Source organism: Apus apus, chromosome 1 (assembly GCF_020740795.1).
Source record: "Apus apus isolate bApuApu2 chromosome 1, bApuApu2.pri.cur, whole genome shotgun sequence".
NCBI lineage: Eukaryota > Metazoa > Chordata > Aves > Apodiformes > Apodidae > Apus > Apus apus.
Window position 1 is genome coordinate 65969233 of NC_067282.1, and position 27535 is coordinate 65996767.

At 40.3% G+C, this 27535-nt stretch overlaps 1 protein-coding gene across 1 annotated transcript in view; it reads left to right on the top strand.

Moving 5' to 3' along the window:
• The window catches only part of AFF3 (ALF transcription elongation factor 3), a 332087-nt gene that overhangs the window by 191771 nt on the left and 112781 nt on the right, over positions 1 to 27535 (top strand). Inside the window, exons 6-8 of the mRNA XM_051611002.1 lie at positions 5018 to 5104; positions 10664 to 10700; positions 15883 to 15934. Coding sequence (XP_051466962.1) covers positions 5018 to 5104; positions 10664 to 10700; positions 15883 to 15934 — 176 coding nt within the window. The remainder of the gene's footprint in view (positions 1 to 5017; positions 5105 to 10663; positions 10701 to 15882; positions 15935 to 27535) is intronic.

A 27535-nucleotide genomic window follows, 5' to 3' on the forward strand; every position in this document is an offset into this window, starting at 1 on the left:
AAGCAACATCATAAAGAAACAAGAGGAAACAGCTCTATCATTTTATTTTATAGATGTATATTTGAGATTCGGTTAGAAAAGTTGCAGCAATAACAGATACTAGGGGAACCATTTAAAAAAAAAAATAAAATCATGGGAACCTTATCTGAGTGAAATGTTGTCAGCTTCAGCATAGTCTCCAAAAGTTTCAGTGTCAAACTCTTTATTTTAGATATTTGACACTAGAATCGTAGCCATGTTGTCAGCTAGTGGCAGTGTAGATTCCCTGAACTGAAAGGGATCTTTGCCAACTGACAGCAGTTAAAGAGAGAGTCTCCTGTGTTTTGAAAAAAAATAGTCTATTTTATGAAGACAGGAGAGTGACTGGATTAGAGGCTCTCAAACTGTGTCCTGTGATCACTTTCTAAAGGGTCTTGGAAAGCTCTGTGTTAGCTTTATGTTGCCTTGACTTCCAGCTGAATAAATATATCTGATGCTTCCCTAGAATCTGCATTTTAGTGTAGGCAGCTTTAAAGAGAGAGCCTTTGTGGTCCCCCGTGAGCTAACCACCAGAGCATTTGCAAAGGAAAATTGTGTCTCACCAATCTCCTGTAATTCCTGCGATATGTTAGTAGAGCAGTGGATGAAGTTGAGCCAGCTAAAATAATTTTCAAAAGGTGTTTGACAGGGTCCTTTATGAGATGCTACAAACATTTCTTAAATCATCATCAGTGGAGAGACAAAATATTATGAATCAAAAAATTGGCTGGGGGAGCACAAGCAAAGAGGACGATTAAACAGTCAATTTTTTTAATGGCCTGATGATAAGTTCTGGTTTTGGCAGCAACTGAACAGCAAGGTAATACATGTGGCTAGACTTTAAATTATACTGCTCTCCCTAGTTTTTATTAATTACAATTTTTCTGAATCAGTTCAACCATTCCTGTTATCATGTGTCACACAGCAAGATTGATGGCATTAGATAAATAGCATTGCCTTAAGTCTAGAACGAATACTATTATTTACCACTGCATGGTACTTTTCCTGAAAAATTGCCTACAAGCTAGGGTTAAAAATCCTAAATAAAATACTCCCGAGTAGTCATTAATCCACAGGAAATGTCTCATTATTTAATTGCTGCTGCAGAAACTGAATTTGGAGCAAGGATATACAAAACTGTAGATTTCTTTATTTGAAGGCTTTCCCTTCAGTCAGAAGAAAAGCCAAGTTGGCATGTTGACCACGATTAACTAGGCTTGGACTTTTATAGCTTGTAAAACTGGACATTTATTTATAACTGCTGAAAACTGATTTACTATAGGTGGAGACGAGCGACCTTATTGCAGCTCTGCACATGTGACCGAGATATGCCACTGCCAACACCACATAGATGTCACTTCGAAACACCATGGAGGCAACCCTCACAAGGAGAAGCATGTGTTAAAAAAAACAACGAGGGTCTCCAATGCTACCCTTTGGTCTTGTGCATCTGGCCAAATGAGGAGGAGGGCAGTCGTTGCCATCCCAAACAAGCTGTCCTGCAGCTGGGTACATGTGCTTATCCACATTAATTTTTAAGCAGTCCTGTTCAGTCTTTTCTTTGATCCAGAAATTTTTGGTTTCCCCACTTCTGGACCACACATGGCTTCTTAGTACCTCCTTTAATTAACATTGTTCAGGACTCTAAGGTTAACTTAATAAATCTGGATAAATCAGTTTTAAATTAGACTTTTATCTTGTAGTGGCTGGAACATTTTCTGGTGCAAGGCATTTCAGGCACTTATTTTTTGCTCAATTTATGCTAAAAATCCCCGCATTTTTCTCTTTCTGATTTCAAAAATCACTGATATCAATCAATTTTCTAACAACAACATGAAGGTGCAGAGGATCTTAAGTATATTTAAGTTTTCATCGATCCATTTGAAACATTGTTTTCAGTCCAGTGGGTGATTTATGCCAATGCTGCCAATCCCAAACTCCAAAGACAGGCAAGTTAGCTGAGCGGAAAAGAGAAACTGTGCACAAAAGTTTATTTTAACAATAAAAGTTGAGTCATTTCTATTTAGTTAGATAGTTGCCTCTTGGGCTTACATTCCAAACAATTCACACCATGTACTAAAAAAAGATCTTGATATAATCATATGTCACTGCTAGTGCTTTTCATCTGTCTCAAATATCTTCAGACAGCGTTTAAAATCACGAGATTTGGTGCACAGGGACATACTCAGGATTTGTTTCTGCTTGACCTTGCAAAGTGTTGGTGCTTGTTGGGCACCTACATCCTTTCTCCTGATTTTTGAGATTCTGTTCTTGGCAGCCAGGAGATTGTGCACATAGTTAAATGTTTCTTTTCGTGAAAGGTATTTACTGCATTTAAATCTTACCACTCCTCAGTGAAGACAACCTATAGTTTGGAATATTTTTCACGTTCTCTGATTTATTTATTTTTTCTAACTTGATTTCATTTTATAATTGTCTGATTTCGAAAGCATAGTGACAAATACACCATAAGATTACAACTCAAAATATTATCCTACTAAATTCACATTCAGATACTAATGGTAATGGCAATTATTGACCGTGGCAAATATCTAGTGGTCTTCCTAAACCTTTGTGTCAGAAAAGGTTATGTAAAATTTAAATTATGTAGAAAGCTTTATTATATACCACCCCTCAAAGTAAAAAGGGAGAAGAGAAGCTAGCCAGGAAAAAAAAAAGACTATTAATGCCATTTTCCATTGAAGTGTGGATGAGAAATAATCTTGGGGAAAAGAAGAAATGAAAGATTGTGACATGTCAAAAAAAAAGGTCACCCTTATTTTTAATCAGCCCTCTGTTCCTTTCCCTGGATGAAGGTGTCATTGTCAGACTTGGGCAGGCAAGGTGGGAGGGAAGAGTTCTGCTGCTGTAACAGATTGGTTTCTGCATGGCATATAGCAGACTTCTCAGAAGATGTTCCCCTGAAGGTGACAGTGGGGGTCAGCCACTGTGTAACCTGAAGGAACTGCTTCTTGGGCAAATGGAAATCATAAGTACTGAATTGAGTATTTCACAAGTAGGGTAACTTTAGGTCAAAGCCACCAAACAATCCCAGTCCGGTTGCCCCAATTCTTCAATTGACAGAGGTGATGTAAAGCATTGTCCTTCAGAAGAAAGGGACACATAGTTCATTCCTAGGAGCACTTTTGAGCTCAGCACCTCAGCTTGTAGTGAAAAACACTTTAACAATGGAGTTTTACCAGTAGAAACACCTTTAGTCTGTATGCACAACATCCCATTTTCTAGAAAGTAAGTAAATGGCCCTATAAGGGAAAAGCAGAGAAAAGCAGATGAGAAAGCAGTACTTTTTTTAGATCAGAGCCTTCAGATTAAATGTCCACATTGCAGATCTTCTCTTCATCAATTTATTGTCATAAACTCCAACTGTTGGAGTATTTCTAAAGATGTAATTCCTTTATTTTTTAAAAACAAGCACATGTGCCAGGTACTTATAGCAAATGGCAATCTGTTTGCCTGTGGTTTTTGTTGCCTGAGTTTAAAGAACTTACTGTATATCAAAATTCCTATATACAGCTATTGCTGGCATTTATCAGATAAGGAAGTCATAAGATGAACAATCTGTCCCAAGGAACTGAGAAGCAAAGCAATTCTGATACTGAAACTGCAAACCAGATGATGCTCTGATTAGAGGCACACACATAGATTTCAGAAGTGTAATAAATCATTAAACTTTTTAGCCTCAAATAAAATAAAATAAAGTAGTTTTTATTAGAAATAAACTGTTTATCAAGAATGCTTTAAAAGTGACATTTATTACTAATAAACTATATTGAAAGGTATGATCACTGGCAGAACAGCCAGAGACTTTCCTCTGTGTAAAAAATGTCCCAGCTCAGTCCGTGCTGGGTCACGAAGTACTTCCATCAGCATTAATGAAGGATGGGCAAGAGACTCACCCCCACCTTTTTTCAAACAAGAACATTTTCTTTTCTCTTTAAAAGTGAATGAGTCATGGAAATATAATGCCAGTGTTATTTTGGGACTGATCGTGGATCTCAGCACGACTCCTTGGAATACCACTGAGAACAATTCCACAGTCAGCTAATGGTATCAAAACCCAGCAAAGCATCTTACCAGGCAAACTCTTGATAGTGTCAGAGAGCCCCCTGCTTAGGCAGGATGTTATTTGCACTTCAGCTCTTGAAACTTATGGGCTGTCTCTTCAGGGTTTTCATGCTCCATGTTACTTCTCATATTAATTCTGTTAAGTTACTGTGTACCAAATATTATGGCTGTCAGTGCTGAGCATGTTAACAAACATGTCCATCCTTTAACAGCCTGCACTAGAGAGGAATATGAAGCCTCTCTCTTAATCTTGTCTGAAGTGCTTAATTTACACCTCCCCAAAAGTAGCCTTACTTTGGAGACCAACTCATTCAGGCTTGAATGTTTACAGAACTGAAGGTCTATCTCCTACACAAAGCCACGTCAAGTACAACTGAATAGAAATCAGGTTGAGCTTCCTATGTGGCAATTAGGAACTCATTCAACTCCTTTACAACGACAAAGGCAATTTAGGAATTAAGGATTGAGCTAGAGTTAAGCATTTAACATTCTGACCTTGTCTTTGAAATCTGTTTCTGATTAGTCCATAGTGTGTACCCCATTACTTGATTATGCACTGAAGTTTTTTGTTTCATATTACAAAAAAAAAAGTTATCCTGTTATTCTGATCAGCCATAATACATTACATTATTAAAATGCAGTTGCAGATTGTCAGAAAAATCAAACTTCTTGCATTTAAGATGCACTAAGTATTCAGGAAAATAAAAAGGTACTTAAGAATTGCTGTTACGAGTCTGTGATAAAAATCAATGTAGCTCATGTATTGTCTAGATTATATGTAAACTGGACGTTTCCTAGAACCTGTAGTAAAAAATACACCACTACCCAAGCATTCTTCCTACTGATACACTATTACTGTCTCCTATTCCATTGACTTTCTAAATGCAGTTTGCTGTACAATATTGTTTTTCAGGAGATGACCCATTCATGGCCTCCACCACTGTCAGCTATTCATACACCAGGAAAGGCAGAACAAAGCAAGTTTCCCTTCCCAAACAAGGTAAGACAGGCCACATCATGTAGAACCATGCCTCCTGCACCTCAAAATTTGTCCTGCATGAGCCCTGACTTCATACGTGAGGGCTCTGGGCTGACGCTGTGCTCATTACCTTCTCCGTGTGTGTGCCTGTATCCCCTGCCTTTTCCCTGCTTACAGCCTCTGCAGGGCTGCACGGTCATGTTTGCTTGTTTTGCACTTATCCTGGTGTGTGTGGATCGGGGGCTCCTCACTGCAAAGTTAAACCTCAGGCAGGGTATTCAGATGTGGTGCCTTCTGCAGGCACCTGCTGAAGCTTCTGACTGTTATCACAGGGCCCATACAGCTGCTGCAACTCAAGAAGCTCCTGCTTCCATCCATTGCTCCTGCTTCATGTGGATTTGCTAGCTAAGATTTTTGTTGAAACCATTGAGGTCTGAGGTGGGCTTTACTGGCCCACCTGGCCTTTGCTGGCCTTACCAGTCAGGGACTGAGGAGCGGGCATACATCCCCTGCCACCAACCTGGCTTTGGGGGCAGCTTTGCTGGATAGACAGGCAGCTCAGAGCTGAGATGGCAGCGGCTCCACAGACGTATTTTTCAGGGGATTAGTTGGTCCCCCAAGACACCAAGGTCCTGCTGGTGGTCCTTTGAAACCAGGTCCACTATTGTGCATGTATCCCAGGGAGGATCAGCTGTAAAGCTCATTGGCACGAGCTGGTGGAAACCACATTATTTATACTTGGCAAGTCAGGACAGAATGAAGTCAGCTATCCTATGCTCAATTTCATAATGTATCACCATATACTGTTTATATGCCACAAGCGTATTTCATGAAGTCTTCAAGCTTGAAAGATAGTATTGATGCTGTTTATAGCCTTTTTTGTGTTAAAGCAAGTTCCTTTACTAACTTTTAAGTCCATTCTGCAAAATTTAGTGCACAGAATAATTATAACCACAAAGCCAAGAAACCTTCAAGATTTGCCTACAGTAAAACAGCTTTTCTGTGAATGAGACTGTCATGATTCTGAAGTACCAGGGGTGTAAACCAAAACATCTCTGGCATGTTATGAAAGAAAAAGAAGGAAATAACTCACTGTCTGTTTGCTTGTTGAAGGCAGACAGCTGACTGAAGATGGTAGGCAGGCTGGAGGCTTGTAAGTAAGAATAAGACCCGTAGGAGACAGATGGATCAGCAGCTTACAAGCAGGTGGTACCTGCGCAGAAGTGCACGGGCAAGGTATGCACCTACTAGAGTATCTGTGTAGCCCTCAGGAATGTGCTTCCTCACAGATAACTGTATTGTGGTAGATACAGGGAAAGGAGAACCACAGACCACAGGGCAAAGATACGTGAATAATGGTTGATACTGACTTGCTCATCTTCTCTCTGCCTGTTCATCCATCTCTCTGGGAAATATTCTAATAGGTTGAACTGCAGAGCTGTTTCAGAGATCTACCATTAATTTTTAAAGAGCCTTTCCTATGTGGTTTCCTTTTCTATTACCAAAGTAGAATCTCCATTTTATTTAATCTTAGGATGGGTGAGATTTCATCTAATAATATGTAAGCATCCTTTTGTACATATAATAACATCACAACTCTCTTGTGGCCTGGGTGGGGTGGGTAGTCAGAAATTGAAGTCCTTTGTGTGAGGTGGGAAAGAGGTGCCCAACAAAATTCACCAGAGTCCTGGAAAAATCCTGCATTACTGGTCATAGCTCATGATAATTTTAGATGCCATCTCTATCTAAAACTATTTAAAAATAATTTAAAGCTACTTCTGTGACTTCCTTTAATCTGTACAGTCACAGACTTTAGAAGGCATCTGCTTTTCAGGCTTCAAAGTGCAAATAATGGTTTCCTAATTTTTCAAACATGTTTTTGAAACATCAATAAGCTAGCAGTTGCTTTTCATGAAGAATGGTGTAAAATCTTTATTGGATCTCATATGGGATGCCTCCATAACTCCTAGGAAGCTTTCCCACACATAAGCTATGAAGCTGTCCCAACTTGTTAGACCCTAAGGACTACAACAAACTCTTGTAGATCACACGTTATTCAAACAAATGGGCCTGTCAGTCAAGTAATGGCCAGGGCCAGCAAAGAGGCTAAAAGGTTATTATTCAAGGCATCAGCTTCATCTCTTAGTTCCAAGCAGTGCATGGTACCATGAATACGTTTTCAGTCTTTATGGCAGCGTTGAGAGATCAGTTCAGCTCGTTTGCAATGCCTCTTCCAGCCAGCTCAACTCCAGAGAAGCAAGTGGGCTGCAATCCTTTTTAACAGAAGACAGTTCCCGAGTGTAAAGACGCTCATCACTTTGGGAATGAGGAAAAGAGAAACTTGTAGGACTCCTGCCCTGTTGCAAGGATGCAAATCATCCTTCCTTTTCTGTCTATAAAAATGGAGTGTCAGCATCATTAGTTCCCATGCGTGCCAAGCTGCTTTTAACCTGCAACTCAAGTAATTAGTGATCTGATGGCTTGAAACTTGAAAGTTATTAATTACGCTATTAAAGTTGCAAAGGCCACAGCAGCTGTAGCTAGACTGGTTTTGCAATCATTCTAGCAGTAATACTAAATAACTGAGGTTTATATGTCACAGATATAACAGAACTCCATATCTGAAACTGCATGTGTGGATGTGTCCATCTATAGAACTATACGCTCAGTGGATGGGGAGATGTATGTGCATATGCTGTACCTGCATATAAAATCAGACCTCATTAATATGGGAGGTCTGCATCACTGCACAAGAATGGAAGGAAAGTCCAGGTCGAGTTTGACACATGTGGCACTGCCCAGTGGGTTTCCCAGCCCAGTGCTGCTGTGAGAGCACATTTAGGGGACTGTCCTTTATGCAATAAAGGGCATAAAGTTATATTTCATCCTTAACTTTGAACTTTCTTTCTCTGTAGAATTAATTTGTACACTTTGAATTTACTAGGAAGGAGCAATGACAGTCTTGTTTTTTCAAAGCTTAAGGATAATTGAATCAGTGTGTGATGTGACAAGCTGTGTGTGCTTTACTTTCTCCTATCTCTGTCACACTTTGTTATGTATAAATGATCAGACATTATTTGGTTGTAATTTTATTTAAAACAACTTAATAAATAAACTTTAAATGAATAATTTAATTTGGTAAATAAGAGCTCAATTGATGCTTGTGCGAATGATCTTTCACGTTCAGACATTATTTCTCTACTCTTGTGGTGGGGAAATGCTGTTAATTCTGCTGCCTACTTTGCTCTCTTCATTTTTACTGCAATTTCATGTCTTGAAAGTTCGATCAGGTGTTTGCTTTCTAGTTTTCTGTATGTGATATTATGGGATCAGCTATCATTTTGCTATTTGAGAATTAATTTATCTACTCCAGGAAAGCTGGTGTTTTGTCACAAAGCTATTGGGTGATTACTGTCATCAAAAGCTAAGTTATCAAAGAGATATTATTCCTTACATGCTCAATTCATTTATTGTGAGGGTGGTGAGACACTGGCACATTCCGCTTAGGGAAGTTGCCAATGTCCCCTCCCTGGAAGTCTTAAAGGACAGGTCGGATGGGGCTTGGAGCAACCTGGTTTAGTGAGACTAAATGATCTTTAACGTCCTTTTCAACCTAAGCCATTCTATGATTCTATTATTTACTTTTTCCTTTCTTATTGTTTTCACTAAGCTGGAGGAAGTGGAGGAAAAAGTCTCCAAAAGTGAAGGCTTCATCTTTAGTTTTTAAATTACATAAAGGTGTATTTTTTTCCTACCTCAGTGGGACCATTCTCTATTTTGTTGTGAGTTTTTTCTGTTAGTCTTTACTGTTAAGAACAATTTGTTGAGAATCCAGACACTTCTTTTAAAAAATCAGTTAAAAGGAGAAGTGAGAATGTTAGAGCTCATATGTTTTCCTGATGTCAAATTTGAGACTATGTAGAGTAAGATGCTGTGCTAGGCAGTTAAAGTGGAGGATGCATCCTTCCTGACATTGATGAAAACGTAAAAGACTGAGCAAAGTCCTTGTTTAGCAGTTTTACAAACCCTAGGATATTTCTGTCAAAATTATTGTATTCCACAAAACTTTTATAGGTACATAAATTCACTATTCTGGAAACTGAACATGCTCTAACAGCCTACTTTCATGGGCAGCCTGGTTGGTTACTAGAATAGTATTTAAATTCAAGCGTACATGTCACTACATCACCCCTGCAAGCTGATCCTGACCTCTTAAGATAATATTCAGTCTCCAGAAGGAAAACAGACTTTAATATCCTTCATCAGAAGCATTTACAAGGCTGAGACAGTTTGTCAAAAGTAGACAATTTCAAATTATTGAGAAATTGTTGTTGGCATGTGAACCATGGTACAGATCTTTTCAAACTGCAGTTTAAGGTAGAAACTACTAGGGCTTGCCCAAAAGTGTGATGTCTTGCATTTTAGGTGCATGGGATGGAAGTGAAGATGTGTATTATAATAATGACAGATCAAAGCCATGCAGTCTGGAGAGCCTGGACTCCAGAGCCAATGTTGCAGACCAAGGGGCTTTGACTAGCAGAGTCCTCATGACCCCAGGGCCTGCAGTCCAGCCAACCTCCATTTAGAGATTCCCAGAAACTCTTGGGGCCCCCAACCCCTTAGGCGTGATACTGAGTGACTCAGCTTGGCCAAGTCAGAGCATCCTTGAGCTCTCCGGGGACTTGCTGTTCCTTTCTTGATGACCTTTGCATTTGGCTCAGCCCTCAGCCTCTGTGGACCAGGGATCTGGTCCAGAGCCCAGTTCCTCATCAAAAATAACCATGTATGTTGCTGTGGGTAGCTGGCCTCTCCAGGCAGCCTTTACTGCAATTGTAACTGCAGCATATATATGAGGTGGTATTTCTTTACGTGTCTGGATTTTTTGAAAGCAGAGTTACATACAGGATACCTTCCCTGCTGTCATCTGTAGCAAAGTGTTTCGGTTTTTTTTTCCTTAAATATCGTTTTGTTATACTTTCTATTTCAATTTCCTTCTATTTATAGGCTTCTTTTGTTTTTTGTGAATGCAAACAAATTCTGTGAGCAAAATATGTGAACACTTGCACATGGGGGAAAAATTGTCTGATTTGTTGCACCATATTCATAGATATTGTGGATGGGATACAAGGCTAACCTTGTAATCTTGAGGACCCAGGACTAATGTCAGTATTTCCACTCTTTGGTACTGTCAGTATCAATATGAGAAAAGGAAAGACCATCTGTGCTACTACCTCAGGAATCCAATGGTCCATGAAAAAATACTGGTCTTCTCTCTGTCTTCTCATCTAAACTTGTAGAAGTTAATAGACGAGTTTTGGCTGATCAATAACTGATTAGTGAGCAGGAGAATCACAATCTTTATACAAGGAATTGCACCATTAGAGAGTTGTTGTGAAATAAGTTTACAAGCCTTAAAATTAATGGATTTTTTAAAAAAATTGATTTATTCTTCTAATTGAAAATTACTTTGAAACTGAATGAACAATTAACAGTGCTGTTTGTTTTGTTAAGGTAATAATGTTCAAGCAAGTATTGTAGCTAAAAATAACACATGGTACCTTTTTTCTATCATTACTCTAGGAGTCACAACAGGGATCTACAGGACACAGCAATACAAGTAAGTACCAACTCATTTTCTGGCTGCATTAGGTGGAGGGGATGATAGCAACTATGAAAAAACAAGTGACTGACAGAGCACAGAACCATTAGCAGACCAGGACAGCAGAGCCTCAGCAGGCAGTACTCAGATGTGGTCAAATGTGGAGAGCTGAACTGAGGAGTGACCATCAAAATGTCAGCTGTTTGGGGGGGGGGGGGAGGGAAAAAGAAAATAATTTCCTTGTGGCCGTTTCATTATGTAGATAAGAGATGCTGAAAGGGTAGAAGAGTGGCTTTTTTAGAAAGCCAAAAAAGAGCTGACCTTGTTGTATGGCCAGATCCGGACTGCTAGAAAATTCTGCAGGAAGACTTGTTACCATTTTCATTTCACGGGCAATGATGTATTTTGTGGCTACTGCACAGTAATAAGCTACACAAATCCTGCCAAACTAAGACCAGATAATGGCTCAAAGACCATATGGCCATGGGTTTTTTGGCTAGCAGTGCAGGCAGGGGAAGGATGTGTGCTTGTATGGCTCCTGGTTGGGGCTTTTCAGTGGACTCCAGTTTACAGATCATGGTGCAGATCAGCAGCACTTTAATTACATTTAGTTGTGGCAAAAAACTTAGCAGCTGTATTGAAAGGAAAGATTGAATTGTTCTGCGAAACAAAATATTAATCCTCTCCCCTGACACCTCTGACTATTGTTAATGTTGTCTTGCATATTAAAAATACATGATCCTATCCTGCTCTCCACATAAAATCATCTCAACCAAAAGAACTATTTTGCTAGCTTCCTGACCTGTCAGCCAGTACAGAGCCCTGTTTGCAAATTATAGAGCTGTGACTGAAGATGAAAAATGCCCTGAGCTGGAAGGCAGGGCTTTGAAAGGGGCTGGTCACCCGCTGCGTGGGGGAGAAGACATCCAGAGAGACAAGGCTGGGAGATGTAGGCTATTAAAACAGTGTGGCTCTTTGCCGGGGAAAGGTCGGCATGTGGAAGACAATGTTGTGAAGAAACACGCAGTGGTGTCACTTAATTGCTGGCATCGGTTTGATATTGCTGCGAGTACCAGCACTAAGGAAATAATAAGAGGCAAAGGGGATGAGGCTCTGTCAGAAAATAATGAATGCAGTAACGAGAGAAGGAAGCACAAAAGGGCCATAATAGAGAGGGCTACGCAAACACACACAGAGTCACAAGCATGAGAAACACACCAGCTGAGCTGAGGGCTTCGCGATGACATCAGAGGCCACAGTGTTTGGCCAGCTTTCCTCATAGTTTCATTTGAGTATTCCCTTCTTTCAACACTTAAATAAAATAGGTTGTTCTACAGATCTGATGAAATCTGCTTTCCTGTGGATTAGGAGTCTGTCCTACCTCAGAGCTTTCCTCCGCTCCTTACTCCAATCATCTCCAACCTCACTTTCCTTCCAAGTCCCCCATCTGCCCTCCCATACCACAATACCGCCAGCTTCTTCTCACCTCCTCATTCATCCCACACAGCAAAACCAGAGTATATTTGCAGCTGGGCCGGAGCTGCACTTGGTGCTGCCTGGCTGATGGCAACCAAACCAAAGGACAGCTGAACCCATGCAGAAACAGTTTCTTCATTGGTGGCAAAAGCTAGGGTTGCTGCCAGATACCCAGACACTTTTCCTAAGGTCGCAGAGATAATGTGACTACCTCAAAGACCTGTATCTGTGAGGATTCCTGTCAAGGTGCTGGAATAAGACATCATGTAAGATATTCTCAGAATGAGACACAGATCTTTAGCAGACCTGTACATCAAACTCAAAGGAAATCTGTAGAAAAACTATTCAGATGTGAGGAAATGCTAACAAACAACTCTATGTGGAGAGAAACCTAATGGCCTGTGAACTGTCTTACCCAAAATGTACATCTTCAGCGTCCAAATTAACCGTTACTTTCTACTGCACCATGTCTTCTTTGGAGTGACTCTCAAGCTTGTCATTTGCAATGACTTTTCTCCAGCTGCAAACATTGTCTTTCTCATAGCTAACATTTGCATTTCTCTCATTCTTCCCTCACAAGGAAATCAGAGCATTTAAAACCCTCTAATGGTTGCAGTTGTACTGCACTGTCATAATAAATACTATTTATCCCTGTTACCCATAAAGGGAAACTTGGCCTGGTTAGGTTGAATGATTCACCTGAATTCCTACTCAGAGGAGAGAATTCCTTATCTGGCCACCCACAATTTAACAGGGAAATCCTACAAAGGGTCATTTTAAATGTATTTTGAAGTGGGAGAAATTTGGACATCTCATCTGCTTGTATCTAAGAAGGTTAGGAACTGAACTGGATGAGATGAGGTAGAAGCTACCAAAGAGTTCTCAGCTCTGTGGATAAGGATCTGAGGACTTGTGGTTTTCACCATGTGTGTCTGGAGGCAAGTGTATGCACACACACACACACCCCAACACACAGACACACACGCATGTCCACGCTTGTTTCAGAACACACACACAGTGCTTAGCACCTGAAATTAAGTATGCTAACAGCAGTCCCATGAAAGAGGCAAGGTGGGTAGTGTATTCTTTGTCAATTCCTGAAAGATTAAAAAAAATGAACTACAACATGAATTGGTTCACACGGAGAAGCCAGAGCTAGAGAGGATTTAGCAATTCAGCAAATGCCAGCGTCCCACGATGGTACCTGCATGCATTTGGCAGGTTACATGAAAAATGGAAAACAAATCTTAGTCTGGCCAAGAGTCAGTGTAAGAAAAAAAAGGTGTTCTGACAGCTAATTCCCTTTTACATATGCTTACCCAAAAATTTTATCTGTACATTCAACTATGCTTAGTCTATACGCATTTTTTAAATTTCCACGATACAGTCAAGTAAGAATAAAGTTGGTAAGAACTGATAAAGCATTAATGGCAAGATTTTCTACTCTGATAGGCCAGACTGAAGTATTTCTACCATCTCTACAAGCCTTAGCCTCCTCATCCACACAGAAGTATGTTAAGTGATAATTAGCATAAAAGCAGCTGCAAATGCTTACTGTAGGGTAATTCATTAATATCCAGTTTGGCTAAATCACAGAGATTCCCTTTTCTCTCTCCTCACAGTACTTATGCTCTTTCCCTTGTTGCTGCATTAACATACATTGCTGAAAGTAGAACTGATGTGAATTCCACTGGCAAAGCACTCAGGAATGTGTATTCCCCCTCACACTCAAACAAGCCAATGTTCATGGTAATAATTCATCACTTATAAAGAAGCTTAAGTTACAAATCGAAAATCTTTGAATATATGCCAACTGTTACTGTTGGTTTCTTGTTTCAAATTACCATAATGCAGATGAGCTCCAGGGCTCCAAGCACCCTAAGGCGTATACTGTAGCCACAGCTTTCTAGCCAGCACATCCCTCATCTGGATATGCTTCCTAGGGTTGCTGCTGAAAGTGAGAAGTGACCTATAGATTTTGGAGTGGATGTATTCCACCCTGTGTGGATGCCCAGCTTGTGCCTTATTTTAGGTGCCTTTAGCTATCCTCCTGCAGTAAGTGCTTAGCTTCCCTAGAGGTCCACAGAGAGGCAGGTTTTTTTTTTAAGTCATCCAGAGCTACTTCCATCCTTTTCATCAAAGTTTAGGCACCTAAGTTGGGTAGACACAAACCCTTCTATGAGATCTGAAAGCACCATGGCAGAGTGTTTGCAATACCTAGAACTTCTACTGCAAGACATCCACTTCCAGCAGGTTGCTGTCTAGAGGAAGTCCTTCAGCTTGCTTCTGTTCAGCAGTGGAAGGACATTGGTAGCAAAACCCAGCCTCTTCTGAAGGCAACAGCAAATCTTCTAGAGCTGCCTCTTACAGCCATTGCTAGCACCGCAATGCTGTGTGGAAACTGAGGGTGAGGAATTTGGCAGCAGCAAATGGATGATATGTATTTATCCGTGTACATGGAACAAGTTGGAGGCTGATCCAAAACATACATAACTCAAATCAATGAGCAGAAAATCAGACAACACTGGAACAGCCTGACCAAATTAAGCACTTCTCACATTTTTTTTCAGAAGGCACAGGTGGACGTTGGTTTAACAAAGCTCATCAAAAGGTAATGGAGAAAAACACATCCATCAGTAAACAAGTCACACTCAACCTGTATGCCTCCTTGTCTCCTAGGCAAGATAAACTCATATGTGGATGGCTATTAGCATCCAGCAACACACAAGAGGAACAACACCTGCACAGTTGCTAGAATTCAGCTTCCAGTTGATTTAAGTGGAGCAACATACCCTGTACATCCATCACAGAACTAACAAAAATCTTATGCTGAAGTGTGGCTCTCTCCGGTTAGTCAGAGAGCAAGAATTACAGAAAACAACATAATTTTGCAAGGAGGGAGAAAGGAGGGAGAAGGATTTGGCCTGACTTAGCAGAAAACATACCAGCCCATCAAGATGCAGCCTCCTTCCCTGGGGTCTGTGCTGTGTAAATTGTGTAGGGCAGCCAAACGAGTTTGGACCCAAGAAGGGGGTCATCAAAAGACGACATGTTATGCCAGGACCCGTATGAATCATAAAGAAATGTGAAGGAGAAGCATCCCATGGAGCTCTGATACTTCTTAAGCCTTTGGGAACTTGGCGTATCCTGGGGCTGGGAGCCTAAGCAGAATATACCAAATAGCAAAGAGAGCTTCCCCAGCCCCCACTGACAGTAGCTGGAGATCAGATCCTGAAACTGTCAAAATGAATGTGAACCCAAATGCCCATTGGCAGAATTGTGTCCTAATCACTGCCTTAGTATCTTCTGCTGATGCTGTTCTGCCATGTGTGAAATAATTACTGTTCCTGGAGCAATGTTTGAGAGTGCGTGTGTGTTGGATGGGGTGAACTACCAATAGCAGAGCTGTAGGGCCCTAGAGAAGTCCTTTCTGTGGCTCCAAGGTCTGCTACCCTTGGTAAAGATGTGTCCTCTAAGTGGCCTCTCTTGTGAAGTTTCCTTGCCTGACATTTCCAAGTACGTGTGCTAGTGACAAGAAAAGTCAAGTCAGGGTTGACTCCCCGCTTGCAACTGCTCCGGCAGTGCCCCCATAGCCCTGCAATTTCCTTGGTTTCAGTCTGCACACATGGCAAGGGTGGCCGTGAATGAAGCCTTCATGTGTCACATCTGAGCAGTTTCCATATTCACCCGTTTTCTGACGTAATTTTCTTCTTTTCTTTTAAAGGGAAAAGTGATGTAGAGCCAAAGAGTCAAGAGAAAAGTGCAACCCGTACATCGTAAGTCATTTTTGTGTTTAAGATCGGAGAAGGCAGCTGTGTTTTTATCAGATCTGTTGGGCAAAATAGAATTTGTTTGTTTTCATTAAGATAAAGCTCTTTCACTGATGCTTTTCTTAAAAAGGCTTTTTAGATAATGACTAAACATTAATTATTCCTAGAGCTTCTGCATGCTAGTAAGTCAGAGATCTTTGCAAGTGAAATGGCTCCATATCACACTGAATGGATGTGCGATGATGTTTGTGGGTGTGCGAGGCTGCCCTTTACAACCTGACTTCAACATTACCTTAATGTTGCTGGAGTTTGTCACACTTGCTAAAAAACATCATGTCACATATGCCTTTGATGTACTGATGCAATTTTAAAAGACTGCAGTCTGCAGCTTCACCTCTGAATTACTTGAAATCCAATTACAGCTATCTCTGGTCTCTCACGATTTTGTTGATGTTTTTGAATTAACAAAAGAAGTTGAGAAATAGATAGGAACAGGCACTTGTAATATATCAGTGTTCACCTTCACTCTAGTGCAACAATAGAAGCTTTTACCTTTTTTAACTCTAGTATACAAAGAACTGAATTGTTTTGCCAACGGAAACCAGTGTATGAAACAGATGGGTTGCAAGTGAAAAAAAAAAAAAAAATAGCATCAGTCATCCAAACTGAGCTAGATAAGTGAATTCCTTTAAAAGGTACCAGGCAGCAGCATTATGAATTTCTGAAAAACCATTCACCTTTTTAATCCCATTTGAGGGAGGGAAGTACTTGTAACAGTCAGTCATGTGAATTTTAGAGTGCATCTTGCCCATAATTTATGTTTTCTGATTCCTGCTATTTAAATTCCGAGCATTCTATCATGTAAATCTTGCAAGGTGTCACCATTTGTTACATGGCCAAAAGTAGTCACAGAAGGAGGTACAATAATGGTGATTTATTGTGGGATGTTTTGATTTCTGCTGCAAATGCGCATTAAAAATCTTCTGGAAATGAATCTAGAAAAAGATTTGACATGGTGTAAGAAATGGCTCGTCCTGCAGATTGTGTTGTGAAATGTAATTACAGTATGTGAGCATATTTAGCCAAACTTATTAAATGAATTAAGCATTAGCAGCCTTATGCCTTCTGATAGCATGATTGCTGGGAATGGTTAATAGAATTATTCCAATAATTACCATTTTTAAAAATAATATCACAATAAAGACCTAAAGAAGAAGGGTTTTAATGCCATCTGGAGGTATTTTGGAGAAATGAACACATTTATGTTTGCTGATATTTAGCAGTATGTAAAACATAGGCCATCCTTCAAAGTGTTTTTGCTAGTTAGATGCTATTTTATTTATAAGGAATGTTCTTTACTATCCTTTCTTCTCCTTCATTGGATTAATGTCCTGTAAGATCTCTGAAGCCACAATAGGGGTGTCTCTGAACCCAGAATTTGAGTTTACAGATCAGCCCAAATATGTTTATGGTTTTGGTTTGAGACTGCATACTGTATCATACAGTGTGCTGTATTAGGTGCAGCAGACTTCAGAATCTGGCTAGGTGTGAAGAGTTCTTTGCTTAATGAGAGATCTTAGTACAATGTTCTGAAAATGTGCTGTCTACTAGATATAATCTATTTATGATGCTTATTCTTAAGTTGTTATATATATGTTATATGTTATATATATATATATATATATATATATATATATATATATATATGTTATATATATATATATATATATGTTGCTATATACTACAGCTACCCCACAGCAGATACTGGTTCCTGGAGCAATTTTTAGAAGTAGAAATGACTGGTTACCATTAATAAATGTCTGCATTCAAGAAGCAGAGGCCTCTCTAGTTAATGAAATTGCTTGTGTGGAAAAGGAGGTAGGAGAGAAAGGAGGAGATGAGAAGAAGGGAACCAGGAAGTGCTGTGAAAAAAGAAGAGGAAGAAACTGAGAGGGATAAAGCTAAGGAGGAAAAGGAACAGAAAATGCAAATTTTCAGAAAGAGATACAAAACTGAGAGCAGCAGAAGGAAAAAACAAAGGTCAAACAGTGGAACAGAGAAAGAGCAAAAGCTGATAGCAGGCTAAAAGCTATGTGTTACTGAGTAGAGGGCTGGGTACCTGAGTGTTACAGTGAAGTAAATGAAGTCACGTAGCTGTGCGCGTGCACCTTGATGTCCCACTTCTCTTTCTGTGACCTTCTGTTGGCCTTGCCCAGGTTTCTTGTCATCTCCACCTTCTTCTAGGACAGACTTTTGTCACTGATTCTCGAGCAGTGATGAATACAGACTTTCTCTGTTCTTTTTGGGAGGTAGCAGCTGGCACCTGTGCACAGGTTGCACAACCAGAAGGACCCCCAGTGCACACGTACAGATGGATGCATGAGTGCACGTGCCTGGATCTGTCTACAGTCATGGATATTCTCTTTCCCTGCATTATTAGGGAAGACCATGCATTTCCACAGCTGCCCTGAGAGTGTTTGAGCTGTCCAGTTGTTGGCATGTCCTGGTGGGGGTGCTAAAAAGAAGCAACACTGATGCAGGAGAGGTAGTCTATTTGGGCCTGACTGGGAGAACCTGCAGAGAGCAGTATCATGAATTCACTGTGAATTTCTTTCATTGTGAATCAGTGTTTTCTTGTGAAAATGGAACAACAGCAGTAAAAACCCCACAGAGCAAGTAATGTTGGAGTAGATAAAAATAACAGAAAAGGTGAGGAGGAGCAAATTAATGTTTCTTTCTTGCAAATGTCTCTTTTATTTTATTCAGGCATGTTACAAGCCACACACTCAAGCTGAGCTTATATGACTCAATGGCAGTTAATTCATCCTTGGTGCAGATTTACTACCTCCATCCAAACATTATTTATGCTGCTTCAAAGGACAGGTTGATTACCCTCCTGAATCAGGCAGTGAGGCACTTGTGAATCAAGCATTTACATGAAGTCTCCCCTCAAGATATTCCCCCTGCCTTGTCCACTGGGTTCCTGATCCACAAAAACAGGCATTTCCCTGTGATCTTGGAGTCAAAGGTGCTACCTGTAACCTCTGAGAGTATTGAAACCTGAAATGCAGGATGCGTGGTGGTCTGTTCAGAGGGGTCTGAGTACAGTAAAGGCATAATTCTGGATAGCATTATGCATAGGGTTGGGTTTTTCCCTATATGCATTAACTCTCTAGATAGACTCAGTATGACATAACTCTCCACTGATAATAATATTAAGCATTAAGAAACTGGTATGCGTTAGATGATGCACACTAATTGATGCAACATCCTAATGAGGCAGATAAATAAAAGCAGTTATTATAATGCTAGAAATAACTGAGATAGATGCAGGAGAATGAGAATGATGTGAAAGCAGGGAGGAAGTCAGAGCAGAGCTGTACGCTTTTGCATGATATTCCTGTGGCTTTCACTTCCTTGGCATGCACAATAATCACCTGAACTGGCCCTGAAGAATTGCAATAAAAGCTGCAAACAGTACCAAGGTTTTAAGCTGTCTGGAGTCTTCCCCTGTTGATTCATGTTCCTTGTAATTCAATGCTTTTAAAGCCACAAGAATTCTTGATTTGAAGGGGTTTTTTTGTTGTTGTACTCTTAATATATATAGCTGTCTGTGGGTCATCTGGTTCCAGCTTCACTGTGCATTTCTAAACTATTAGGATTCTTCAGAAATATCCGGAAATGTTTTGTTCTTTTGGTTTATTGGAGGTTCAAAGTTCCATGGTCAGAAAACTTTCACAGATTTTGTTAAAAATGTCTAGTTTTTATTAAAATCCTTACACCCACACCCCCAGTTTTACCAGTTAAGGTCTGAAGGCCTGTGTTAAGGAGATCAAGAGGAATGGGAAAAGAGTGCTATTTTGTTATTTTATATTTTAATGTATGGGATTTTAATCTTTCTTCAGGGGAAAAAAAAAAAAGATTTGATCCTTTCAGTAAACCTTGGAAAGCTACCACTAAAACTTTGAATTTTAGAAAACTTCTGTGCAAGGAAAAGTGATTCCATCCAGTGTGTGTGTTTCAGAGGACCTTGAGGTGCCATAGAAACTCCTCTCTGAGCCAGGGGTCTGAGATCTTCCATTCTCCAATGTACAAAATATGAGAGTAATTCAAAAAATGGCACAACTGCACAAAGCGCTCAGCAAGACTCCCGTTCTTGGGATGACTTTCGATGTACTGTCTGCTGTGATGTTCTTCAGTACCTTTGTGTTTGTAAATGATTTCCAGTTCAGACTACCCAAGGTTAATCATGCCTGACTGTGATTCACTGCTATGCATTTACCTCGACATTTCTAGTGCACTTACTTAATGATATCAGGGCTAGAACTAGATACCTCGGTGCTGTCTCTTCATTATCCCTCCCACAATTGTTTTCATGCTGAGCTGCTCCAGATTTTTCCCTCCCTTTTTACAAGAGAATTAACCAAGATTGAGGGAGGCTTTTATAATATATGGCAGTTATGCAAGTTTTGTCCTTTGCTAATACTCTCTGAGAATCACAGTGATCTCGGTGTGTGTGTTTGCTTGTTTGCCTTCGCAGGCAGAAATAGATGTTGGCTCTGTTCCCTCCCTGCACCAGTCCTCAGCATCACTTGGAGAACAGTTTGTATAGGGGGATCTTTAGTAACAGTGCTAAATTCAGCAGCTTCCAAGCTGCCCATTTGCAGAGGTTAGTGCTACAGTCTCTTGCCCATCCAGCAGCTGCTAATAATTCTCATCACCCCAATTCTCCTTGAGAAAGGAAACAGGAAACAGGTTCTCGCAGCAGCATCACTGTTGTTCTTGCTTGTTGCAACCTATGTCTGTCTTGGCATATGCATTACCCGTTGGTTTCTTGCCTTTTCTTCCTCTCCTCTGTCTTGCCCCTTGTATCTTCAGAGTGACTCACAGATTCATCAGCCAAAAATTTCTGCTGGTTTCCCCCTCTGCAGATGGGAAGACTGAGGCAGAGGATTACAAGGTGCCTACAGAGAACAGAGGGAACCAGTCTCAATTGCAGGAGAACAGCTTGAGCAAGTTCTGCCAACGCACTGTCCTGCTCTCAGCCCCCAGGGAGACTGGCCTCTCACATCTAGCTGATGTGTGGTCTTGAGCCAGGACCTAATGTCTCTCAGGCAACAACTGCAACCTGATTGAGCTCCACAGGCAGAAGAGGAGCATTAATCCCACCTCAGTTCACTAAAAGGCCTGGGCAAGTTATTTAAAGTTAGCCTTGGCTTTCCCCCATCTAAAATAATAATTAGACCGCCATGAAGACTATAATCGCATTAATATTTGTACAATGTGTTGAAAAATGAAATGTTCTGTAAAAATGGCTGAGGATTCCTCATCCAGAACAGTAAAGGAAATGAGGGGTAGTTTAAGTGTTTAAAGACAGACTTGGGTAGTAAGTGGTAAATGTCCTGAGGAGTGCCAGCTGTAGGGACAAGGGGAGAATAGGAGCTGCTGCCTCTCCAAGGTGCCCACAGACCAGGTAAGCACAGGCAGACTCTGCTCCATCACCACATCCCCATTGTTCCCTTCCCAGAGTTTCAATCTCAGCTTCCTGGGACAGCGTCCACTCATTTTAAATGAGAAGGATTTGGCTTTTGTCTTTCTGAATGGGAGGGAAAGATGGCAAACAGGGAAGGGGCAAAACATGCTAGCTGCAAAGAAAAAAACCCTCCAGCGGTACATCTTAGGCATCCTTCTGTTTGTTTGCCAAAAGGACCATGATGGGTCAAGTCAATTGAACCAGAAAATAGCTAACAGATGTGTCTGGAGGACAATGGAACAAATGAAATCTATGCAACTGAGGAAGTTAGTTCCAAGAAAACAGCCCAAACTTGTATAGGGTATAATCCACTTTCAGCTTTCGGATTAAGATATCAGGGCAACTTCCCAGTCTTACACAGCTTAAGTTGTGGGCATGTTAGAGGGCAAGGACACCTGCAGCAGACATGTTGGCCAGTGATTTGGTGATGCCTCTTCTAGTGCCCCAATGGGCATTTTAACATATATTGTTTCTGAAAACACTGGTGCATTGTATCATTGATAGCTTTTAATGTACGTGTGTGATGTTTCTGACAATTCTTACAGACCATGCTAAAAAAAAATAATAAGAAAAAAAAACTTTACTATGATGAATGAAGGCAGTGTTTTTCAGAGTGATGGAGGTCTTGAAAACTGTAGAAGTGAAAGTCTGGTGTTTATCCATGAACCAAGTCACTGGCAGAAGAAGAAGGCTGGCTTCATTGCATTATTCCACCTGTTTACTTGAGCCTTAGCTTGCAGACCAAGCCCCTGAACACTGCCAGACTGTCACTCTGCTCAGCCAGTCCAGTGAGAACAGCTAACGTTTTAAAACACACTCCTCAGCTCTCAAATTCCCGTGAAAAAGTTCTTTTTTCTGCCCTCTCCCTTGAAGAATTACCCTCAGTCCATGTACAGAGCATTTCTCTATGTATTAAATATATAAACTGTTAAAAAACACACAATTCCACCATAACTTCTCGCTCCGAGAAACAAACTGATTTCACCTATGGGTTGCATCAGAGCCACTGCTGTATTGTCATGATGCTGATGTGAACCTTGCCTGCCAATTCCTAACATATTCTGAGCAGAGATCTTTTGGATTTGCGCTGTACGATGCTGCTGATACTTCACAAAAAACTACTGTAAGTTGATACCAATAAATATATTTACTTCAAATGCTGCAAAGACATTTTCTTGGAAGATGTTTGTTCACATGCATCTTGACTGAATCTGTCTTTGAGGTTTTGCAAAGTTAAGGAGGAAGGAGATTCATATTATCTGGATTTTTTTTTTCCATGTAAAAATTGTAGATGTATAGCAGTCAAAGATGATACAAGTAAAAAATTTTATAATATAGTCATATAAAGTCATGTAAAAAGATCTTAAATACATCATGTCTGTGAAAGCAGATGAGATGGGGTTTATTTGTTTGGTTTAGAAAGAAAACACCTGGAAGCCCAAATCTGACCTTAATTGCAGCTGTGATTCTCCTGGGACAAAATTTAGCTTCTGTTGAGTTAAAGTCAGACAAAAGGAAGCTTTATCTGAGATGTTTACAGGCATGGGGATGCCAAATAAAAGTATCACTGAGGTCTGGGGAAGTTTTGTGATTGACTTACGTGGGGTGAGATAGGGCCTTCACTGTCCTATTTTTAAATGCTGGCCCTCTTTTATACGAGATACAGCAAATAGCTCAAGATAACGGCGCTTATCACTGCAGGGCTCAGCACGGAGATTTATTTATATAGTCCTCTTGATCCAGACCCTCTTGTTTAGCACCTTCACCTTTACTATCTACCTGTACTCTGCATGCTGGAAGAAAAAAGAATTAGCCACAGGAAGCTGCCCTCATTTTGATGCCACCCTTGACTCAAAGCTGTAGGGGAAAGTGGTTTAATGCAAGAGATGCCCTCACTTTGGAACAGCAGCTTTTGTCCTATTGGAAAACTTACTATAGTGCAGGGCATTATTTCAAATTTTATACCAAGTAAAAAACATATCTGTATCTTTTAGTATTGCTTAGAATAAAACTTGACCAATTTAGCTGGCTAAAATATTGTCATGCTTGAGGAAATGTTTTCCTGCATTGCAGTGAAAGCATATTATTTTTCTCTTAGGCACTGTTTTCCTTGGACTTAGTCATTTGTGAGGGACTAATTGGGAATTTTGAGTGTATTATATGTCAGCTCTGAATACAGTGGTTAAAGTGGGGTTGCCAGGAAAATCAGGAGATGTGAATACCTGGGAGGAAGTCTGTTCCATCAGAAATGCCGCCAGGAAGGCAGGCACCATTGACCCCACTCCGTATATTTTCTCTGAAGAAAATGATAAATGGAAGCTCAGAGTCTCGCACATTGGAGTCACAACATGCATGGTAGTGTTTTTGCTGGGCTAAAATTCCTGGTTGCCAGGGCAACACGTTTTGGAAATCCTCTACCCTGGACGAAAGCCGCTGCAACTTGAAACCCTCCGGGGCAACCACCACAGCTGGGTGCGGGGGGCTGCTGACTTCGCCCAGGGATTTCAGGCAGGGAAACAAAACAAAATGGGTCCAAAAGACGAGGAAGGCAATCGGGAATGGTTGATGTTTCCAGGCTCTCATAACCTGATGTTTTTTCCCACATCATCTCTATGTCCCATCATGGTGGAGGGGGGGTCAGTTACCTCGTCCAGTGGCTGAGTCCTTGGGTGATGGAAAAGAGGAGAGGTGTGTACGTCTGGAGGGTGGGGAGATGAGGAGGGGGAGAGGGAGAGAAAGAGAGATACAGCATCCTGGCCACCTGCCAAGAAAAATAACTAACATTTTGCAAAAGAGAAATCCTAAGACTGAGGTCATAGTATGGAAAAAATCTGTTTCACAGACTCTTGAGCCTGAATACAGGCCAAGTTTTTTATGGGATTTTTTGGGGTTGGTTTTTTTTTTGGGTTGTTTTTTTTTTTTAGATGCAGGCATCCTATTAACATTTGAACACTAAAGCTCGTTCAGGAATGGAAAGATTTTGGAATTTGAAGTGCCTTAGTTTTCTACTTTGTTGGTACATGGATTCTTTTTTTAATTACATGAAAATGAGGTTTTGAGTGAGACGCTCCCTCATTTTGCCTTTAACTTATTTTACAACTATGAAGACCAAATTAAGGGAATCTAAAGAAGTGCCTGTTTCTCTCACAGAGTGACCAACTCAAAAAAAAAAGAAACTTTTCAAGCTTGGTGGACAACTTTTTATTTGCCATGCAAAATACAAAAAGATACTGAAACCCAAAATGATGATGAATTTTCCTGTGTGGAAAAGTCCTGCTGTTCAGCCATGAATAGCTATGATTTTTTTCAGACCTTTGTGGTAGCAAGCTGACAGTTTCATGACAAATAACTTTTCATACCTAACTAAACAAATTATCGAAGTTCTTCTGCTTTAATCTCTGGATTTGGATTAAATGTCAGAGAGTGGATGTTTTTTAACTGGGGAAAAAATAACTCTTTGGATTTGTTATGATGTTATTGCAAGCAAGTTTTCTGGTCTTTGATTTGCTAAGCTACAACTGGAGCCTGCCTTCCTCAGGGTAAGAATACTTCCACATTATCATTTCACCTGCAGTATTTTAAGAGGGAGAATATTATATCTCGGTGTGTATCTCGCCTTTGTGCATTCTGTTCTTTGTTTAGCATGCAGACAAGCTTCATTTCCCAAAAGAGATGTAGAATATATTTATTGGCAATTTAGAATTTATGATAGATTTGACAAGCAAGCACGGTGACACACTGAAGCTATCAAAGCTGGAGATGAATCAGGACAAAGGTTTGGATGAGGTATATTGTTCCTGAGATTCAAAACGGTTTTACTTACTGATCATTCCAAAATCAAGGCAACTGTACCACTGACTTACAAAGATAAAAGCTAAGTTTTTTCCAAGGAAAAAAAAAAAACCAAGATGGTTTGATTCACCCACAGACCTTTTATGGCAAAATAGTGCAATTACAGCTGGCATTTCTGCAGGCTGATTTTTATTAGTTTTGTAAGATATTTTGTCAGGATTCATTTCTGCTGATTCCCCCTTTCATGGCATAAACTGTAAGCAATTGTAGGTAGAGAAAAGGAATTTCATGACATATTTCTCCAGAGATACACTCCAATAGATGTGATAAATCAGGTATACTAAATTAGAACAGAACTGATCTGTTACCTGATAAGTATGTGGACATACAATTTGTCTAATTGCATTAGAATTTAGTGCAAATATGGGTGAAAATTCTGTACATTCACCACCAGCTTTCCAACCATCAAAGCAGACAAATCAGCACAAAGAATGTCTTTAAAATATTTAATAGCATTATACAGACAAAAGAATAGCAGATTACGCTCTTGTACCTTGTTTGATGACCATTTTTGTGCCATTTATAATGGCTTAAGTTTTTGAGGTTGAGGGGACCTTCTGTCTTGAAGTCCCCTGGGGAGATGAGGCAGGCAACCCAGACATGCCATCTGCCTTGAGGTAGTTCAGACAGAGGCCCAGTACAGCCAAGAGTGAGGAAAGAGCCTGACTGGGAACTTCAGGACATCACAGAATGTAACCTCAAAAATATTTGTCACCATTCTGGTCTATGCTGGTTTTAACAGTTGGACTTAGGAAAAAAATAATTTGACTGTTCAGGTAAAATCCAAGTTTTCCCATAACTTATGCAATAAATGTAATATGAGACAAACTTTAATACTTGCAATCACTGTAAGCAACAGTCTACAGTTTCTGTAGATTTCTGTGGAAGAAAGGATGAAGCTTTTTACCACAAACTGTTAAAAAATCTGGGCTCTTCCTCTGTCACAGAGTAAAGTTTTGATCTCACAATTAATTATAGAGAAGCATGATGTTTTCCAGCAGCATTTCTCTCAGCATTATTGTTTGAAAGACCCGGAGTTCCTGTGGGTACCTAGACTCACATTTATGCTGTGCTGCCCATCTCCAGTTAAAAAACATTTCCCCAAGAGCTGCAACTGTGAGCAGTCTCAGTGAAACAGGATGACTTACATGTGTTGATAAAGTGGCCTGCTACAAAGTGACTGCACGTGGAAAGACCAAGGGAAAAAAAAAGAAGAAAAAAAATAAATATAGGAACCTGTGTTTCTCAGGGTGGAGGTTTGCTTCCTCTCTCCCTCCCTCACAGCTGCCACTGGCATGCTGACCATTGCCTCCAGCAGCGCAGTGATCCCAGCACAGCTCCGGTGAGCGAGCGGTCTGGTGCCAAGGCCAGGAGACAGGCCATCACTTGGGAGGGATGTCCTTTCCCCCTCTGAAGAGCTTTTTCAGGTTTTGTATTCAAGAGAAAGAAACCTCTCCCTCAGCCTGTTTGGTAGGTTTCATTGCTGACAAAGAGTGGTGAGTTAATACTACTCCTCAGCAAGCAATGCCAACATAAAGAGCTCTGCAAGAACCCACAGCAGCCTTCTGTGATTGATGCTGAGTAGCCAGGAGTCAGGAAGCAAATTTCCAGCTCTGAAGCCTGGGAGATGGTGGAATAAAGAGAGAAAGGGGAAAAATGGAGGTACAGTAGCAAAAGACTTGTCAGCCAGATAGGATTTTAGGAGTTTCATTGTTACATGTAACACATAAGACTAAACAAATACAAATACAAATATATAAATATATATATATAATATATAAATATAAATACATAAACCCCGGGAGTTAGTAACAAAGCTAAATGGTAAAGGTTAGATTGGTAGAAGGATTTAAAACATTGATATTATTCCCAACTTGTATATATTTCCTTAAGACACAGTAGGTGAATGACTTAATAACCATCAACTCCAGGCATTATGGAAAAAGCAACAGCCCCCTTTTAAAATTATTTTGGTTTATTTTTATCTAAAAGAAGTGGCCAGATACTTCTTTAGCATGATGCCCTTTGGCTCAATGACAATGCAGAGCTATGAATTCACTATGAAAAGTACAACTCTTTCTGTGCCTTGAAGAACATAAAAGCCTTGGTCTCTAGCTGGAAAGCACATACCTCCTCCTCAAGCTGCTTATGTTTTTCTACTGAAGAAAATTTAAAATCTCATCTGCATGCACTTGTCATCCACTCAGAGTTTTATCCAAATA